Source organism: Parasteatoda tepidariorum, chromosome 2 (assembly GCF_982258835.1).
Source record: "Parasteatoda tepidariorum strain Cologne lab strain chromosome 2, Ptep-v5.0, whole genome shotgun sequence".
In the NCBI taxonomy this organism is placed as follows: Eukaryota; Metazoa; Arthropoda; class Arachnida; order Araneae; family Theridiidae; genus Parasteatoda; species Parasteatoda tepidariorum.
In genome coordinates, this window is record NC_141756.1 from 40,802,103 (window position 1) to 40,824,855 (window position 22,753).

Here is a 22,753-nt window from a genome sequence, read left to right on the forward strand (position 1 = left end):
CATAAAAAATATTATTTATAAACTTTTTTCTTTTAAAAATGTAGGAAATATTTTTAATCTACCGTTTTTAAAGGATGAGAAAAATGTCAAAAATACTTCTGTTTTATTGTTTTATAATATTTCTACACATTTAAAAATATGCTAGAAGACAGGCTGGAAGTCAACTTCAAAGACAAATCTATTAAAATTTATTTGAGACAAAATATTGTCAGCCGCATGCGCAAAAATAAATAAATAAAAACTTAAAAGACCTTTAATAAATATTAAACCAATACTTAAAAAACACCAAAGTTATTTTTCGAAGTTTCACAATAACAGTTGGGTAATAATATAGCACAAAATAACAAATTACATTTTCAAAAAGAATTTTGCAATAAAGAATAAAATAGCGCTCATAATTTTTATCATTCCTGCAGTACTTAAAATCTAATTACCAACGAAGTTTCAAGAAAATATAATTATTTATACTCTTAAGATGACAATTAGATTAACACTAATTCTTGTTTTTTTTTTCTGTCACATTGAGATTGTTAATATCTCCAAGATATCCGATAATGATTACTATTATCAAACTGAATGCTCTAACAGCTCAATATCATGTTCGAACATTATAGAATATAATCACCTCTTGTTTAAAAAGTTGAAACTGGGTAGTAATTCCCCTCACCCTTGACATGCGAGCAAGGATTCAAATCCAATGTGAAACGATAAATACGATATCGTGATAAGATTGTAACATAAAGATAAGGTAATTTATTCTTAATATGGGGGGAGGCGTTTCTTTTAATAATTATTCAAAAGAATCTAGAACTATTTAATGAATTTATTTTTCAATTTAAAAACTAATAAAGTTAGGATTTTGAAATTATTTAGTTATTAGTTTTTTTCTTCATTTTTTTAAAGAAGCATACATATAGGTCTAACAGAATAGATTGCTATAATAATTTTCAGAAAACAAATTATTGAGAATAATTTTTTTGATACTGATTTGATTTGAAATCAAACGACATCTAATTTTCCAGTGATTCTGCAAATTATTTATCTAAAAAATTATGTTTTTTTCTTTTTTAAAGGGGAAAAAATTTTTCGATCCTTTTATTTTTAACTTGAGAAGTAAAACGTTTTGATTAATATAAAAAAAACAATAGAGGGAGAATTTTGTTGGAAATATTGGTGAAAAAATTAGGTTTTAAGGGAAGTGTTTTTTCCTAAAAATCTTCGATTAAAACTGATGGAGTATAAAATAAAAAAATATTAAAAAAACGATATTTTGAGAAGGCGTTATTTTTAAATAACGCCTTCTCAAAATATGTAGAGGGAATAAGCAATGGTATATTTATGGTATAAATAGTGTAGGGGGAATAAGCAATGGTATATCTAAGGTATAAATAGTGTAGGGGGAATAAGCAATGGTATATTTAAGGTACAAATAGTGTAGGGGAAATAAGCAATGGTATATTTAAGGTACAAATAGTGTAGGGGGAATAATAAATGGTATATTTATGGTATAAATAGTGTAGAGGGAATAAGCAATGGTATATTTAAGGTATAAATAGTGTAGAGGGAATAAGCAATGGTACATTTATGGTATAAATAGTATAGAGGGAGTAAGCAATGGTATATTTATGGTATAAATAGTATAGAAGGAATAAGTAATGGTATATTTTAATATACCATTGCTTATTCCCTCTACCCTGTGAAAAAATTTGAATCAAATTACGGTATAAAGTACTAGTACTTTGGGTGTATTATGCATAAAACTTATTTTACCATAAAATCCATTTTTAAAATAAAATTTTATACTTTTAATTTTTGCATTAGTATTAATATAATTAGAACTATTCCATGATTTTATGGTAATTATTACTATAAAAATTAAGTTGTATTAGACTTTTTGTTCAGTAACATGTTCCGGTGAAAATGGGTTTTACGGTAAAAAATACCGGCTCTCTAAGTGGTACTTTTTACCGTAATTTGATCCGGATAATTAGATACTTTTTAATGTGCATTCTGCCGATTTGCGTAACAATTACAAAACCGATTTTTATCTAAAAATAAGTTGTTTTCTTCTTTCTTAGTAAAACAATCTCCAGTAGAAACAAATCTAAAAAATTGTGGGGTTAACGCATAATTGTTACAAAGAGTAAAAATATTTAAATAAAATAATTCGACGAGCAGCGGAGAAATAATTCACTGATTCTAAGCATAGTGTTATAAATTCAAATTGAGGTAAATAGTGGTATCTCGAGAAGGCGTCATTTAAAATAAGCTAAAGCTAATGTCATCAACAAGGAGATTATAAAATAACTTTAGCTGGCATAAGACCCTCTGGAGAGCATACCGTTAGAAAGAACCGGAGAAACTTTTCTACATATAGGCATGATGCGCTCAAGAATGGTGTCGAAAATGATTGCGCAGCTCTCACAATTACAGTTACTGTAAAAACATCTTAAAATTTGCAAATGACATCACCCAATTGTTTTAACGAAACTTAATCTTTGCATTAAAAAAACTAAAATAGAGTTAGAGTGATATTTTTAGTTCTGACACTTGGTCTAGGCTATTGTGACAGTTTTTGCGAAGTGTCTTCCTTTTTCGTGACCTCTAAAAACCTTTGAAAGCAGAGAAAAAAAATTATGGCTATGTGAGACATATAAAGACGGAGATGTCAAAAATTTTAAAAGCAAAAAATGCTTTCTTTGTAAATTTTCAAATTATATTTTTATTTATTTGTCATTTTTATTTGTTATTTTATAATTACCCTGTATATACGACACTATAAAACATGCTATGTAAACTAAATTGGGTTTTGAGATAGTCAATTAAAACTTTATTATTTATACTAATATTAATATTATTCATACATATTAGAAATAAAATAAATTGTTCAGAACAGTGGCCATGTTTTACCCCTCTTGATTGTTGCACTTTTTGAAGAATCACACTTAAGTAATCTTGTCTTTAAATAAAAAGTTTGGAAAAAAACTTAGAACTTTAGAATTTTGTTCAGCGTTCGTTTCTGTCTTCAAATGCCTAAAGTTATATTTATATGTTAGAGTAGGAATGCTGGCGTCACAAAAGCCAAAAAGTTAATCGAAAATTATTTCAAAGCATTAAAAATTCAATCTTTTTATTTTTTTATCACATGAACATAGAAAATTATATTGATTTGGGAGTTTCAAGTTTTAGAAATTCACGCAGAAGAATTTTTTAAAAAGTCATCTTTGCGTGTGTTAGCTTTTTAAATTCATAAATAGGATTTTAAAAATATCAAATATATATATCTGTTATATTTTCATCAATAATTGAAACTCATACAGTTACATCTAAGTTGTAATCCTTTTCCATAATCATCTCAAAGATAAAACATGCCACTTTTATAACCAAACTTAAGAAAACTGTAGAATAAAATTTTACTGGAGATTTTTCTAACTGATATTTCCGTTTGTTGACACCTTGAAAATTCATTCAAAGCATAAAACTGAAAGATATCAATATGGGAGAATTAGCTTACAGCTTGCAAGGATATAAGCCAAATGGATTAAAATGGAAGTTAAAGTACAAGTGAGTAATTGAATGTTTGGTTAAATGAAAAAGGTAAAGGGATAGAATGTGTGATGAATAAATATGCATGTAAGTTATGTGATTTTAGCTTGTATAATTCTGCATTAAAATTATGCGATAATTTTAATATAATATTAAATTACAAATATTAATTGTCGTTATGTAGTTTTATAAAAGCAAAAAGATGATCAGGTATTCTTCTTTCATTCTCCTAAAATTGTCCGTGGCTCCAAGAAATTTAGAATTCAGACAGTCCTGCTTACAAATATTTATTACAAATATTAAGGATATATTGCAATCCATACAGTTTTAGTAAGCTGTCAATAAATATGTCTTATTTTAGTTTTTTTGTTCCGAGTTTCAGATAAAAATATTTGAATAAAATTTTTTTTAAATTTATTTATGATTTTTTTTGTTTGTTTTGCATTTGAATATTTTTTTATAAAAACAAATTTTATTACTTTCTGGTTCATAAGATTTATTAAACAGTAATAACCGTTAATGTTTCATTATTTAAATATGCGATACTGCGAAGTATAAATCACAAATGTAATGATGCGTTTCGAAACTCATAAAATACGGATAGTAAATTAAGTAAACTTTTTTTAAAATTTGAGGATTTTAAGTAATTTTTAAAGTATTTTTTTTTTAAATATTTTACTTAATTGCAGAAATTTATTTTTGAGATTCAGAACGAAGCGATTTAATCAATTTAAATGAAGCAGTATTTAAACTAAATTACTTAATACATTTATTGCTCATAAAACCTTGCTAACTATAAAATGGAAGAGTGAATATAACATTTCAAATGCTTACACCATATTAAAATAAATTCTTTTTTTTCTGAGAGCATTGAAGGCATTAATGTGAATAATTAAAAAAAAAAAAAAAAAAAGATGGAATTTTTTATCATTAAAAAGTCTCGCGTTAAATAAAATTTTCGAGACACGTGCAAATGAAACAATAAAATTTAAAACTGGTTCATATTAGAATTATCTTCTCCAAGAAAGACAACATTCCTGGGAGCAGGCAAGAAATAACAACTCGTAAATTAAAGTATTTCGCGACAAGCATTATGAAATTAAATGCTAATTTCTTGACCTCCTTTTAGACATTACGAACTTGCATTGATGAGAATTATGGTTTACTTTCCTTGCCTGTTGATGAAGAGAAGAAACAAAAGAAGCGAAAAATATATTAATTTAATAGGAGTAAAATGCTTTAAAGTTTTTTTAAAAGCAGTTTTTATATTCAAATATAATTTCTCTAAATTACTTATGAACTTTAATCTTATGTTGCTCTAGGTAAAAATAATTTGCACAAAACAAAAATTAGTGGTTTTGTAATTATTTTCTTAGGATCTGCGGTTATTATACAGTAATTTTTCATAATTATAACTCAGCTTTTACATTTTTTTATTCTAAAAACGTTTAGTATTTTTTTTTTAAAAAAATTATATACTCAGAGAAACAAGTTTTAAAGAAATTGCTTTTATTGCATGGATATTTTAAAATTCATTCTGATGGTAAAGAGTAAACAAAAAAAACTTTTTAAATTTTTAGTATTTTTTAGTTTTTTTAAGGATTTACTTAGAAGATTACGAAATATCATTCATTATATAGTTTAAACTTTACTATTATAGGAATATATTTATTTTCTTAATATTAAAGCAAATAAATAAAAAAAATTAATTGCGCAGAATTAAATCTCTTTCTTTCATCAAATGGTTTGGTTTAAACAAATATTTTTTAAACTTATTTTTAAAATTTTTTTAATTGATTCAAATTTGAACTAAGGAAAAGGATTGAGATTTTGCAAATTGTACTAAATATTTGGAAAAATCAAATTTACAATTCAATCATTAATTTAAATAGAAAAATCAATCGAAGAGTTAAATAAATTTTATTTCAATGAATATTCTCGTTTAACAAATGCTATGTTCATTAAAATACATTATTCATCGTTAAACATTTCAGAAAAATAGAAATATCAAAAATATTATTTCCTCGTGCATTTTAAAGGGCTATGTAGTTGAAATCTATGATTTTATGAACTAAACGACAATCATTGTCGGTTCTCAATAGAAATATTTTGTGAAAAATGAAGCATGAAAATAGTTTTATTAAAATTAAAAATACCCTGAAAAACTAATAATACTCATCACATCTTTCAGTTTAAAGTTCAAGATAAAGAATTAATAAAAAAAAAATTGCATTTTAAATTTCAACATTCAGCTGGTAAGCTAACATACTCAAATAAACATCTAATTTCTATAATTGTTAAATTCTGTAAGTGTCTAAAGTAGATAGTAATTTTTAACAGTTTGAACTAAAATTTCATAGTTACAATACATTTGATAAATTTTTCAGATGAAAATTTGAAAATTCACAAATTCTATTGACTTTTTCTGACGTTAGATACACAGATTCTCAGACGTTATTGATCCATTAACATCAATAATTACTAAATTTAATAACAATTATTTTGATAATACTGGTGATGTACAACAGAAACATATTACAGTAATTTCAATTTCGTAAGAAAAGCATCAAAAATAGAGCACTTATTCTGAATCTTCATTATAGAATAATTGGTCCATTTCTCGATGTTCAACGCACATAAACTCGTAATTTTGCGTTGAACTGAGAAGACGAGGAAAGTCCCTAGACAAGTTAGCAATAATAAACGCAATTTGGATTTAAAAAAGCGAAAAAATAACGAATCTTTTCCACTGTTTGTTTACTGACAACGGGACTGTAGCTCACATTCACTCAAAGCATATAACATTATGCTAACAACACTGAAAAATGGCCAAAACTACCAGAATATGGTTAAAGTGTTTTTGGCTCTATGAGAAAATCAAAAAGCTCAGTAATTTTTCCCGAAGCGCTTTGGTAATGATTTTGGAAAGGTTGAAAATAAAATATGGTTTCATAATATGAAATAAAATATGGAAAATGTGATGAAATTTTGCAATTTTATCATGATACCTTAGACCATGGCCTAAAACCACTTATTCCGTTGAATTTACTTTTTAGCTGTGCATTTTTTACTATATCTGTTGTAATAATAAGTATAATTTTGTAAACCAGAATTTCCGGTAAACCGTTACCGTATGAACGGAAAATTTACAAAATGAGTGGTTTAAATGCTGTGTATTTCAATTTCATTAATCAGAACTTAAGTTCTTCTCTTTTGCTTTTTTACCAAGAATGTCATTACTATACAATATGGTAGTTACATCCGAATATTTTTCCACCATGTATGTTAGCGATGCGGTTGATACGAGTCATATAGATAAACTAGCCATTCCAGGGACTTGAACCTGTGTCACCTATATCCGAAGCTACCCCTCTATTCCTTAACTTTTCACGTAGTTTAGTTTTTTAATTATTTTTTAAACATCTATTGATAATAATATAATTTTCTTTATGTTGATATGTTTAATATCATATTTGCACTCTCAATATTCAATAGCAAAAGGGTTGTTTATTAATGACTCCAGTAAATTAAAAATATTTTTTTGAATGTGGTTTAAATTTAAACTTCCTTCGACCTTCCTTCGATTTACCAAGCTCGTGTAGTTGTTTACTTCTAGTTCCTAAGTGGTCTAATCTAACTAGACCAATTTCATAAGGCCATAAACTTTCTGAAAGTCTATAAACAAAATAGGTTTAGATAAAAACTCACCCTATGACCAAGCTGATCGTGCTTAGAAAATCGCTTTTATTTATTTATTTGTTTTTTGGAAAGTTTACGTGGCAGGCACTTAGATTGCCTTTTTGATAGAAAACTTCGATAATTAGTTTGGTATTCAAATGTTATTGTTATTATTTTCTATGGAATGTATTACTTTGTTTCCAGATCTAATAACACAATTGGGCAATATATCTGGATTTAAAGCAGTTAGACCAGGAAAATATTTGAAAATAACAATGGGGAAAATTTTTTGTTGCATTTTTATACAAATACTTGATCTTAACTAATTTGGGTGAGAGAATTTCAGAGGTGAAATTGGTTTTGCCCCCAAAAATACAGCTTTTTTTAAAAATGAGATTTTAAACTATATTTCACAGAAATGTACAAATTTAAAAACGTTATATGTAACAGGGGTTGCAAAAATAATTTTTTTTCATAACCATCGTAGAACAGGCGACTCAATTTTGATTATACAATTACCAATGTTCAACTTCGTAGCATTGTAATTTTGAACTTAATACAGAAGACAAGAGAACTGTTGGATTACGTATTGGGAGAAGTTTGCTTTCTTGGAGGACTTTTTGATTGAACTTACTCGCATTTGCGTTGCATGGAGAGGAAAACGACGAAAGCCTCCCACGCTTAGCCTGACAGCAATAGGACTCTACCCCATGATCCGTCTACCACTGAGGATATTTTTCGTCAGTAATGTAGTCAGTGCGAGCCGGGTGTGGAGTTCGTATTGACCAGCCACCTTTGAGATTCGAATCCGGGTACCTCATTAGGATACTAGCAATTTCCTGAGCAACAATGGCTCTCTGGTAAATGTCGAGACGAATTTCTAGGGGAGTTAGAGCATGTAATCAGTGTTAAAATTTCATAGGAACTCATGCCTGGAAATGTTGTTCTACGCTGCTGAAAGTGTTTCTCTATCATGAACTGTTCAGAGGCACATGGAGAAACAGTTCATCACAGAGAAGCGGCGTATGGCGACGTTTCCTGACATGGGTTACTATGCAATTTTGATTTTGATGAGCTCTAACTCCTCTAGAAGTTTGTCACAACATTTATGCGACCCCCTCTTAAATATAACGCTTTTAAATTTGTACAATTCAACAAAAAAAGAACGAAAAATGTCAGGAAAAGAACTGAATCTTGGAGGTAGAAACCGATTGCAGGTTTGCAATAAGAAGCAATAAGAAGGTATCGAATATTTGTCTAAAAACCCATGCAGTAGAAAATAAAATTAAAAAAGAACCCCTCAGTGTAATTCGTGTTTATACAAACGCATCTTCTTTAAAATAACACTCTAACACTGTTTTTCGTGAAACTGTATTGTCATTAAAAACAATTTCACTCGTAAAGGAGAAAGGAACTTAAACAAGGATAGTTTGCAGAAAACAAAAACATTAGAGCAAATAAAATAACCCCTTTATCCGTTAATGATAACAAAACTTCAAACCCTCGGGGTCTCAGAGTTGTAAAATGACAGTTTCGAGTGCATCAGAATCTTTCATTCGAAACAATCAATAAGGAAACAATGCGTTTGCCTAAGAAGACAAGAGATCTTTAAACGCATAATTGGCTCTCCGCGTCAACCCTTTTAGCTCACATGTCCATCAAATTAAGCTCATTGCGTGATGACTGATTCGCTTCACGGAATTTCAATAAAAAGAATTTTTTAATTGGATGGCAATAGTTACATAAAAGAATGTACTGTGAGCAGAAAAAAGTAAACGAAACACTCTGAATAATTTTTGATCTAATGATCATATTTCTACGTACAAATAAAATAAGATATAATTTTAATGGTACAAAGGGTTGACCTCAAATATGGAAATTAATTAATGTAGACGATATTTTAAGTTACGAAATCAGACACAAAATTGTGCTTTCTCTGATGAAATTAATGTTAATTTTACTTTTTGTTAGTTTTATTACTTAATGTTAATTTTACTCTCCTTAATGTTAGTTTTACTTTTTGCGTATTTTGCCTCGAGAACATTTAAAGCAAATAGAAAATTTTTTACAAAAAATTTAAAAATTAGTCGATTTAAAGATGATTCCAAGCAAAAAAATAGTTTGCAATAATTATTTTATTTAATAATAGTTGAGAAAGTGTTTTAATTGCAAGGTATGCAAATTCTTAGAATACAAATTAAAGAATGTAATTTTACGAGGCCCAATACAAAATTTGAATGAAATCGGTCGAATAGTTCCTGAGAAATGGAATTTTAAATTTCTGACTTTTTTAATATTCGATGCTCCGGTGGAGCTTAACTAGCACATATTTTTGAGGGCTTGAAACACGTCGACTTTTCTATTCATTTATTTTTTTAACCTAAAGTACTTTTGAAGCAAATAGAATTTTTCCTTTGACAAGTATAACTTACATATTTACGAAGAAAACATTCCGGTAAAATTACCACACTGTATGGTAATGACGTTTCTGATTAAAAAAATAATAATTCTGATTTAAAAAAAATAATTTCTAAATGTAACAAAAATAGTAAACAAATTTTAAAACCATGTTTTATTATTTTTTCAAAATCATTACCAAAGCACTTGAGTAAAAGGAACAGAGATTTTAGTATTCCCATAGAACCAGAAACACGGTAAAATTTGACATATTCCAACAGTTTTGATCATAGTTTTTATTTCTCAGTGTTCGTTTAATACAGCGGATGTAATAAAGAAGTTGCTTTCTTAATATTATGCCATCCTTTCGATAATATGTTCAATACTAACTCATAGCTTTGTTTAAAAATGATTATTATTCACGATTTATTGTTTTCATCCCATTATGGTGTCGTGTTAATAACGCGTTTATATTATTAACACGTTTTTTTTAATGTTAAAAAAAACTAAATTCCAAGTCTTAAAACTTTAAAAAATTATAAAATAGCAATAAGAATGTATCAAAAGCATATCCGACCACAATGATGCTCCACAATTTTTGATTAATAGTTTTAAATGCTAATTCGATTATTATAAGATAAGTTTCAACAATGAGAAATCAGAAATTTTTATTTTAAAAAATATTTTTTAAATTAATAATCTAAAAAGAGATTTTTTTTATGAAACAGGACATAAAAACTTCTTGACGATAAAATATATTTTACATGTAAGAAAAATATTCAGGAACAGCTATTATAAAATTTCCACAGATGGTCAAAATCTCATGTATTTAAGTAACTTCTAATAGCCTTCCAACTTGTGGTTTGCCTTATAAAGTTATCAACAGGTAAAAGAAAAACCTCCTATTCAAGTTAACTAATATTTTTTTTGTGAGGTTTACAATAATTTCAAGATTTTGGAATTAAGTTCTCAAAAGAAATCCATTCTTGCTCGAATAATTTCAAATTATCAGATTTGATTTATTTTGTGCACTACTGTGCCATTTGCTTTAAAAGTATAAATATTTATTTCAGTATTTATTTCTAATTTTTAAACAGTGGTGGAGCAAGAGCGAACACTTGCCTCGCAATGAGGTAACCCGGGTTCGAAACCCAGTGGTAACTTTTCGATGTGAATTGCTCACCTGGCTCTCATCAACCATAGTGGTGACGTAAATATTCTCAGTGGTAGGATGAGTTGCGGATTAGAGTCCCCTTGCCGTCAGGTTAACCGAGGGAGGTTTGTGTGGTTTTCCTCGCCATGTAAAGCAAATGCAAGTTAGTCCCCTCTAAAAGTCTACTATGAAGGCAAATTTCTCCCAATACTTGATCCAGAAGTTCCCTTGTCTTCTGGGTTGGGTTCAAAATTACATGGCTACAGAATTGAACATTGGGAGTAGTGGACTCAAAATCGAGTCGATTGTTCAATGACGGTAATAAAATTAAAAAAAATTTTGAAGCAAATTATCTTTCTGTATTTGTATAATGCAAAGAACTCCAAAGCCCAATTAGAGATTTTTTATTTTTATTTTATAACCGTCGTTGAACAGCCGACCCAATTTCATGGGTTTACGACTACTTACGTTCAACTCCGTAGCCTTGTAATTTTGAACCAATCCAGAAGACAAGGAAACTCCTGGATCAGTACCCCCAGAGGTATTGATTTGTTGTGGGAACATAGAGGACTTTGAGACTCGACAGATTTAACGTGCAGCAGTCACCATTTACTACACGGGGAGTCTTCGGCCGGCGAGGATCGAACCCACGACCTCTTGGATATGGGCCCAGCGCCCTACCGACCAAGCTATCCCGGCCCTCCAATTAGAGATTGAAGTATTGTAATGAAAAGTTTTATTGAAATAATTTTTCATACTAATTGTCACTGTACAATAAATTAATGAATTTTTTATTTTACGCATGTAACTAGGGGTTCCCCAAAAAATCCCATTCCGCGGTACAATAATTTTTAAATCAATCCCTGTTTATTTAAATGGCATTACCTACATAAATAGTATATATCACATACAGATGTCAGTACACTGTAGAAAAATTACGGATCAAATTATGGTAAAAAAGTACCGGGACTTAGAGTGCTAGTACTTTTTACTGTAAATTCAATTTTTACTAGAACATACATGTTGCTGAGCAAATAATCTTATATACCATAATTTTTATGGTATATCAGATTAGTCAGGTTATCAGATCAGGCTATCAGATTTACGGTATATCAGATGTACCATAATTTTAGTGGTATATCAGATTTACAGTATATCAGTTTTTTTAATAATTGACGTTAAAATTACTGTATTCCTCTAATTAAATAAATATTACTGTAAACATTACATTATAATATATAACGGTAAATATAGATTTTATTGTAAAAATGGATTTTACGGATGATGATCCCCAAAAATGTCGGAAATTAATACCATGACTTGATCCTGAATTTTTTACAGTGTATTTCTACGTAATTGTAGTTCACCTTGAATATCTAAAATTAAATTGCAAAAATATCTAAAGAACTCTCAAGGTGTTTTGTGCTCAATTATACAAAAATATATGTCAAATGACAAGGAAATAAAATTGTATTCAAATTATCAATTATAATTTGAATACAATTTTAGAGAAGTCAATTTTAAATCTTGTCGTCTAAGCTGCACTCTGAGAAAGCTAAACCAACATATCAAAAGTATATTTCCATCAAAGATTGCAAGAATGAAAGGAAATTAAAAAAAATAAATATCAATCATATTTATTTTTGAGATAGGAAAAAAATAAGGCGAAACTTCACACCCTCTAAATTCATAACTTATTTTTCTATTCAAAATTAATAATTCTCTTTCAAGAACTTTTTTAAGGTTCAACATTCTTTCTCTGCGGGGATTTTTACTTTTAAAAAGCCACCGCCCTTCGATCTATCATTCATTTGACATTCCTAATGGAGATAACTTTATCTTTGAATAAGACATTCATATCACATAAAAACAACACTCAAAAATAGAAGAGTACTTTCAATTAAACAACTAAAAGTATCTGTAAGTAGAATAATGGATGTAAGTTCTTACATTTTTTATGCATAAATTATAGATATAGATAATGCATGATATTAATTTGAAGAAAAAAAGTTTAGCCAGTTGAAAACAATACAGAAAAATGCGTTGTAACTTATAAATTATTTTGAATTAACCTCCTTTGGCATTCAACTTACCCAAGTCAAAATTGTTGACTGTCCCATCAAAACATTTTGTTGGTTTTTGTTGATTTTAGTGAGATTCATGATGGTTCGACATCATTTGATGATCACCATCGTCCAACATTCTCCATAATGAGTCCATGGTTTTTGATATGCCAACAAACTTCCATCATTCCATGATGGAAAATGCTACTTTAATACTATGATGGTTAACCATCAAAAGAAGTTTGACTCTCGTGCACCAACAATCCGTGTTGGTCCATGATTGTTCCAACTAATGGTTTAATGGGAATTCTTGTTAGTTATCAGGAATATACCATCAAAACAATTTGGTGCTCCTTATGTTGGACTATCAGAAATTAGTCCGAATTGCTACAATGGGATGATGGTTGTTAATGATAGTTCCAACATTTGATTTCTAAGAAATAATGAAGGAAAATTTCAGATGGTTTAACATGAACAAACCTTCAAAACTATTTGACATTCTTATGTTGTACTATCATAAGAGTCCGAATTCCTGCATTGGTTGATGGTTACTTGTGTTGGTTACAATCAAAAACATAATGGTTCATGATGGAATTAATGATGGTTACCATCAAGATTATGTTGGTCCATCAATGGAAAACCATCAAAAATTTTGTCTTGGCTAAGCACCTTTCAAAATTATCTTGTTCAAAGCAGAACTTTAAAGGTAATTACAATTCAACTGTATTTAAATATTCTAATTCTTCAACCCCTCGTCTAATCCAACACCTTAATTAATTTCAAAACAATACATGAACCAAATTTTTTTTTTCTTCGTTTAACTGTTGCCTGTGAGGAAGTACTTTAATTTCGATTTTATTTATTTCAACAGATGACCGCAATATTGTAGATGTCTAAATTGTAAAAGTAAATCTATGTAATAATTTAAAATCTGTCAGGCAGCCATTAAATTACTCAAACCACCTTAAATATGAGTCGGGGGCATTTCAGCATAAAGTAGCAGAAGTATTAAAATAATTTCAACCTTTGTCGCTAGAGAAGACAAAATATCTAAGACATTTTCAAATTTCAAGCTATTCTTTTTATATTTAAAAATTATTCCTACATTAGCATATTCATTATAATATTAAGATACAAAGAGTTTAGTTCCATCTACCAACAAATGACCAGTTAAATATTAAATCAAATCTGATAAAATTAATTTATTTAAAAAAAAGGAATTCTGCAATATTATTTAAGATTCAATTAATGTCATACCAAATATCTACACAATGAACCTTGAAGATAAATGTAGCCCGCGTTAATGATTATTAAACCTATACTTTTTTTTTCAGTAGTGTGTGCATATTTCTTTCAGCTCTACTTAACCGTAACCATTTAAATCCTTGGTGAGAACGTGTAAATGATGTAAGAATTGATCAACCATTAATGTAGTTGAAACATTTTGTATTTTTACTCGTTGTTAGGTGTCATTTTTTTTTAAAGTAATGATATCTAAACTAAAATAGTTCATTTCCCTTGATTAGAAAATAATTCTAATTTTATGAATGTTCCAAATTCATTAATATTTTATCGTTATTATTATTGGATAATAACAAATATAAAATATTATTAATTAATTGATTGTTAATTAATATTTGTTATTGATTAAAACATATTTCTTTGTGGTTTATTATTGGATAATATATTAATTATAAATAAAAAACCACGCATATGTTATTGGCTTTGCTTCAATACATAATTCTATGAACAGTTTCTTTTTTCTGTTCTAAGTTTTTTTTATGAAAAAAGCTTGGTATTAAGATTTAGGAATTAGAAAATACGTAATAAATTATGATAAAAAAAATATATTTGCTTATACTTAACGATTATTCTCATACAATTAAATCCTGTCACTAAACCAATAACAGTCATTGCATAAATTATTTTAATTAACAGAAACTTTTAAACAAAAGTTTTCAAAACTTTTTTTCCTTATACAGTATTATAGAATCTTTATATGATGCATTACTAATAAACCCGGTAACGGACTTTGCTGATTAATACAGCATCTACAGATTATTTTTAATCCTAGTTTTTTTTTTTTAAAAAAAGCAAGCAAATAAATGAAAGAAAATTACTAAAAAAACTCCTTTTTAAAACATTTCTAAGCCAATACCTCCAAGAAGAGAGAAGGCCTCTGCACGGGTTACAATGAACAAGAGATTTGATTCTTTGGTAATCCAAATGTAATTACATCTTTCGTATTTCCCACCACTGTGCAGCTTAGTAGCCGGAGCGAAGTGACATCTTTCTTATTAACCTCCACTGCGCAGTTTGTTTGTTACGTTGGACTATTAAATTGATCCGTGCTGAGATTTTCGCTCTTGTAAGAGGTGCTGTCTAACTGTCTAAACTCAATTCTAATAAAATAGTAGAGAAAAAAACTCCGCAAAGATAGTTTTTCTGTGACTTGATTACATGCTTCACTGTATGTTGGGATTTATTCCATTTTTTAGTATCTTTGTATAAAATTTAACTTAAATTTAAATAAAAAGTCTTTCCGTATGATTTTTATGGACCTGATATTTGCAAACTTTGCTACATAGATGTTAGATTAAGCTGAAGTTTTACATTAATCATCTTTTTCGGGCTGCGATGAGGTCGTAGTCAAATTTAGATTTATGTAGATAGTGTCTCCGTAAATTCTGTCATCGAGTTAATAAAAATTATTCATACTTTATTGATTTTGCTTCAATATGTAATTCTAAAATTAAGATTCATTCTAGTCATTCTAATTAATTGTTTTGTGTTATACACTCGCTGATAAGGTTTTGCATTTAAAAATGTGTAATTAATTATAATAAAAAATTATCTTTACTTTTATTTATCTGTTAATTCCTAACAATTATATCCAATAACTGTCACTAAAACTGTCATGACGTAAATTAATTTAATTTGCAGAAACTTTTAAAATCAGGAATGAATTTTAAGAAAAACTAGAGATAATAATTTCTTTTCGTAAGACTCCTCATACTCCTGTATACTTTTATTTTTTTCGAGCATAATACAGTGTGTACCACTTAAATAAAGGCACCTTGATGTTTTGCTATGCATATACGTATGTGCCAATGTGAATCAAGCATGTGCATTATGAAAGTTCATATCCAAATACATATTTACAAGGAGTAACTCACTCCTTGCTCCACCTGAACAGGAAAAAAAATCAAATGAGCCAAAAAAGTGTCCCATCGACATTCTGAATATAGCCAAAATTCCCGCGACATTTAAATAAGTAATGAAGTACTCGATGTTGCTTACCATTTACCACTACCTGGATGACAGCAGCATAAATATTATGCCACGTTTCAACGATGATAGTTTTTGATTCCGCCTCAGTCTGAAACTGATGCCCCTCATTGATACATACAGCCCTATTAAGAATTGCCCCTTCTGTTGTCTTGGGGATTGAAGTTAAGGGAAAGAACAGGTCATTCATGACAAGCACCCTGTTATCCTAAAATCACCACTGGGAAATTTTTGTGACATGAAATGAGGCATTATCCTGCTGTAACATCTGGCTTGGGACATTATTTCTCGCTATGAATGGGTTTCTGGTATATTTTCATAATTCGTATCCTTTGGCGACATAAGGAAGAGGCCAAGATAAGTTGACCACCATCAGTAACAATGGAGTAAATATTTGTTTGGATATGAATTTTTGCAACGTTCGATTCGTATTGGTATTCTTTGCATCCAATTAAGGCACAGAATCAAGATGGCTTCCCATAAGTGGGATACTCTGTATTGATGTATGTAAATTAAAGTCCAAAAAATTTGTGGCTTTGATATTTTTACAAGATGCAATAAAATAGAATCATTTCAATTATATCTTATATTATTAAAGTTCAAAACACAAGAAAACATTGATTTTACATTAATTTAAAAATAAAATTTTCGTTAACTGATTCAAAATTTGACATTACTTTAAATTAGTAAATCGTAAATAATATAAGATATAATTAAAATAATTCTAAACAAACTGAATTATAGAATCATTTAATAACTCTATTATATTAATTTACAGTTCTGTAGACTTATGATTAAATATAGAGCAATTTAAAACTAGCAAATGTTGGGAGTCATTTTACTAAGAAATGAGTAAAAATCCACAAAATTTATTAAACTCATGCATCTAAACTTAATGAAAGCAGTGTTTTTTAAGGCTTCAAAAAATTTGCTCATTAGCATTTCCTTAATTCCAACATTTTTTGTATTTCTTTTAGCAAATTCATTTGTACTCACATGTCAAACGTACAACATGAATCAAATATTATATGAACTTCTATTCATTTAAATTAAACTTACTAAGCGATTTGAATCAAATAAGAATTTTTCCGACGCAACTATCCAAGTAAAAAATAAAAAATAATTTCTATTACTTTTTAAAGCATAAAATTTTAAAAAATGAGCTGAAAGAATCGAAACATGTCATAAATATATCTTGAGAGCCCGTGAAATCAGAATGTATGTGATATTTTTTACATATGCATTCGAAACATTAAATTAATGTATAAACCTATTAAAATATATCAATATATATGACCATTTAAATACTTATACTAAAATATATAATTAACCATAATTGTAAGGAAAAAATTGCAGTTTTAAGGATAAGAAAAAAACTCAATTCACATTCACATTTTATCAGTTTGTTTTATTTAAGAGTACTCATCTTATTAACAAATTTATCTATTTAGATTTAAAGACTTCAGAAATGTTCCACAATTTTTTATGTAATTAAAATATTTTGCTTTGTTGTTATATTTAGCAATGTTTCTTTCTGGTTTATTTTAGAGTTCACTAATTGAATAAAATCAAAATTGTAACATTAGATTAATTTATAAATAGAATTGTCTAAAGAAAAATCAATAACATAAATTCTTATCCTATAAAGTGAGAAACAATTCTGAGCTAATTGCCTTTCTAATGATTTGTATGCCCTTCTAATGAACTTTTGAAACGTAAGTTTCGTATTACAGTGTACTTTTATGTAAAGGAATAATAGCAAATATAATTCTTAAAGCACTAAAAATTCTTTTTTTCCTTTGCCAGAACGTCTTTTTTAAAACTTTTGTTAGCATCTAGTGGGTTGTTTTTAAAATAAAACTTTCCTGCAACAGCCCGTTATTGGCCAGGAGGGTCGTGGAGGTTAAAATTCCACAATTCCACAAAGGTTCTGGTGATATGGTGAACACTGCAGACAGGCCGCCTTTACTTAGCTAGCAAGCTGGTAACCACAGTGGTATATTAATTTTAAATTAAATGATTGTATATAATTCCTGAAAATTTAAAATTTGTAATGCGATGATTAAGTAATGGCAATTGATCCCTGCACATTCACCAGGTTAACATAGTTTACTGAGTTACAGTTCATACCATAGGATTCGGAACTATCAATTTGTTTACAAACAATATACGTTTGAAAAACGACGCGTAACTATTGAAATTCAGTTTATGAATGTTATAGAGATTTTTTCCAGAAATATCAACAACTCTAAAGAATCAATATTACGTTTTTTTGAAAAATATCATTTAGAAAATCAACTGTTTCCAAAGTGATGTTATAGCATCCTGAGAAGCTTTGGATATCTTCGAAAGGCGCCTCGAAATATAAAAGAAATAAAATTGACTATTTTTGATTATTTCGAAATGTCTAATAGCAATCTGACATTCAAGAGAGAAAGCAAGCCACGATTCAAAAAAGACACTGACAATTGTGAAAGTTTAAGAAATTACTAGATAAAATTGTAATAAGTAATGAAGAACTTAAACTAAATATTCATACTTTGTTATTTATTGTGTAGGAAGATTAAAAGCATAATAAAAACTTACCACAAAACACTTGCATCCAGCCGCAAATATGGAACACCGTAGAAGAATGGAACACGAAAAACAGCACCATACAACAAATGCACAGGAGCACGATGACCACGGACAATCCAATAAAAACTGTAGCTGCTCTGAAGGCAGGTGTCGGGATGGAATTAAAATCAGTTAATTTACCTTCGCAAATCACATCTTGACCATCCTGTACCATCCGGCATGCTTGCCAAAGTCCAAAGTGACCGGTACCCCGGCTTTCCTGCGTATCTCCCAACCAATGCGGCTGTATAAAAACCACCACTACAATTATAGCAAAACAAATGGTGAATACCCCCCAAAGTACGCCAATTGCTTTGGAGTTTTTCATGTAATTTGCATGATGCATGCTGGATTCCGAAGCGTATTCATATTTGGGATCAACCGTCATGATTCCTGTTCTGTTCTGCGATGCCTCAGATCAAGGAAACTAATGTACCTGTCGAACAAGAACAAAGCTACTTCTGATTTGTGAAGGCAGATGCGATTCCAACAGGTGAGGATTTCAATGGGTGAAAGAGTGTTTCTCGCCAAGTTACATTTTCTATCTCACTGGAGCGGGTTATGTTGTTGTTTAGTTTCGGTTTCGCGGTTTGGCGAGTTTTTCTGGGTAAGGGATGTTAGAAGGATTGTTTTGGTTTTTCTGCGACGATTTATTAATATCAAAATAGAAAATGACGGAAGTAAATTTGTTACGGAAAGGGATGATTTTATTGTCTGATCTTTAAATTTTTTTATGCGCCATTATCAAGAATATATAATTGTAATAAGCTTTTTTTTCTTCCTTTAATAGCACTAGTATATTTAGGGTATTTTTATTATTAATACAAATATAAAACAAATTATTTTAAAATTACTTTTTTTTTATTTTGAGCTATTTATTGATTGTCGCTTTTAAAATAAATTACTCGAGGCAAGTTTATTTTTGGTATATAATTTAAGCACTGAAATTTTTCGAATATTTTGATCAAACTTGAATTTATAAGATTTGAAAATAAGAAAATGTGACGATTAAATGTCGTGGATTAATAGATACAAATAGCTACAAGTGGTTATCAGCAAATGACGTCATCGTTGGTAAATCGTGGCATTTGTCGATTCAGAAGCCAATCAGGTTTGACACACAAGCGTGACGTCGCTGACAGCTATCCAATTAAATCACATGGTTGAACATAATCACTCTCCTTCTTCTCTAGTTGCATGTACACAATTTAGGATGTTAATTTAAAAAGAAATTAAATTTTATTTTTTGAAAATTTTCGCAGCATAGTAATCTGTCATTTTTACCAAAATTCGAAATTTAAAAAATATTGATCTAATGGTTTCTGGGCAATAAAGTTGCCTTAAGGTATAGATAAAGCGGTCAAGTATCATTTAACGTTCAGCTAAAAACCAAAAGTGTTTGGTTGATTTTGTTCTCATAAGTACATACGTGGGAAAACAAAGTCCACGTTACGACAGCCAAGTTTTGAGCTAATTCGCTGCAACTGTGTAATTCAAATACGCTGTTTTTCCGAATTTCCAAATTAATAGAACCAATTTATGAAAAGAAAAGAAAGTTTTGTAAACTATTACATCTTCAAATTTCGCATAACATCTTGGTGAAAAATATATAATACTTAAAATCATTAATAACTGCGCTAATTATGAAAGTCGATTACGTTGAATCCAACGCAGAATTTATTAAGAAGTCAAATAAACTACTTTTTACTTCACTATGCTATTCCCTTAACCTCCTTTTGAAAAACGTAAAAAAATCACAATTTCATTAATAACTTTTTTATAAATTAATATATGAGTAAAAGCTATCTTTAAATTTACGTAAATAATATGAGAATTTGTTAAGAGCAGTTGTTATTATAAAGAAAAATTTCCCTTTGTCTTGAAAAATGCTGTTTTGAGAAGAAAAAAAAACGCTAAAAAGAACAACAAAACAATGTTAATCAAAGGTATAAAGAGTTTTTGAGAAAGCAAAACGAAATATCTAATACAACTAATTTAACTAGATTAAAAGCTAAAATTGTTTTAGAACAGTTAGATATAGATCCTTACTTTGAATTAAAATTCGAAAAATGCAATTTTTCCAGCGAAAATGTGTTAAATATTTGATAAAACATTTTTAGTATCAATTCAAAAATTCAAGCTTTCTTATTCATAATATTAGAAAATAAAATTTATTTTATCATTAATTTTAAAAATTAAAAAATAAAATAAAATAAAGAATTAAACACATAAAAAATTTAAAAAAATTACAATTAAACAACTAAAAAAAATTACAATTAAACAACTAAAAAAAATTATATAAAACAAATAAAAGATTATAAAAAATAATAAATTTTTTATAATATAAATTATTAAAATTAGATTAAATTATTTTTCGAAAAAATAATTTAATTTAATTTATCTTAATTATTATTAATCCTAATCTATCTATTAATAATTATCTTATATAATCTATTAATAATTATCTTAATTATTAATTATCTAATTATTATTAAATTAATTATTAATCCTCATTATCTTTGATGAAATACAAGTTTAGCATGTTGCTACCAGTCTTATTTTAACTTTAAATACATTTTAGATTTATAAATTTTCAAATTTATAAATCTAAATATTTAATGTAAAGGTCAAATATTATATGCGAAATTGTAACAATATAAAAAACGACATTTACATAAGTTGAATAACTGAAGTAAAAAATAAGTAATTACACATTCTAGTATCGTTCTAAATGATTGGAAACACAACATTAAAGTTGCAGTTAAGATAAAATCGGATAAAAAAATACACGACTGTTAAGATATAGCATTTGATACGGTCGTCATTTAATATTCCACTTTCAAGGTGTTCCAATTTTTTTCCGTCTATCTCTGTTTTTAAACAAATTCCACGCTCTCCTTTTAACATTTTTCATTAAGTGAAAAGATTTTATATCAGATAGTAACATGGCAATCCATTAATGTTTGTAAATATTACTCTATAATAAAAGAAAAGTTAAATAAAAATGATCTGTATTACATTATCTATGCCAGTCTGTTTGACCGACTAGGATTTTTTTTTTCCCGTGGTGATTTCTTAGTTTCCTCATTGCCTGTCAGTCGGTCTCTTCCTCATCACCTGAAGGTCAGTCGGGTGTTGATTGAGATGTTTACACTTAACATTTTATAATGATGGAATAATTCCTTCTTGTCACCATCATAATCGTGACTTGGATCGCTTAGAACAAAAACCACTGTCAATTAGAAGAGTGATTAAAAAAAGATGGTGGTATTCACAGTGATACCTTCTTGACGCCACTTAATTTATTAGTTTAACGAGACACGAAACGACGCTGTTTATTTCAGCTTAAATAAATGAATATCCGGTTTAAATTAGATAATAGCGTGTCCAAAGCGGGCTTTTCATTCGCGCGGACTGTAAATCATAAACTGTAATTAACCATTAAAGATGCTCAATCCGAAACATAAAGGGAAGTTTTCATAAAGGTAGGGAGGTAAATCTTATATATATATATATATATATATATATATATATATATATATATATATATATATATATATATATATATATATAATAAATAAAAACAAAAAAACACGAAGAAAATGAAGAAAAACTTGATATATTTTGCTTTAGCTATATTGATGCAATATTAGAAAGCACTCTTTTTTGCGGATATAATCGTGTGAGCTGATGAAAAGATTATATCTTTTATTTTCCGGATTTTTTAAAAAAATTTGTCTTTTTTTTCCCGGATTTTTTAAAATTTTTTGTCTCTTTTTCCGGTTTCTGTTATTTTTATTATTATTTTTCTTTCTTTCTCCTTTTTTTTCATTGTTCTGTAATTTTCCCCTTGTTTTCTCTTCTTATACATATACATATATATATATATATATATATATATATATATATATATATATATATATATATATATATATATATATATATATATATACAGTACACTCTCGATTATCCGTGCGCGGATTATCCGGTTTGCGGATTATCCGTGCTCATT

The 22,753-nt window shown here is 28.3% G+C and overlaps 1 protein-coding gene across 1 annotated transcript in view; it reads right to left on the reverse strand.

The window, feature by feature from the left end:
• The window catches only part of LOC107453766 (LHFPL tetraspan subfamily member 3 protein), an 87,256-nt gene extending 67,989 nt beyond the window's left edge, over nt 1-19,267 (reverse strand). Inside the window, exon 1 of the mRNA XM_016070710.5 lies at nt 18,712-19,267. Coding sequence (XP_015926196.1) covers nt 18,712-19,129 — 418 coding nt within the window. The 5' untranslated portion in view covers nt 19,130-19,267. The remainder of the gene's footprint in view (nt 1-18,711) is intronic.
• Nucleotides 19,268-22,753: the final 3,486 nt, after the last annotated feature.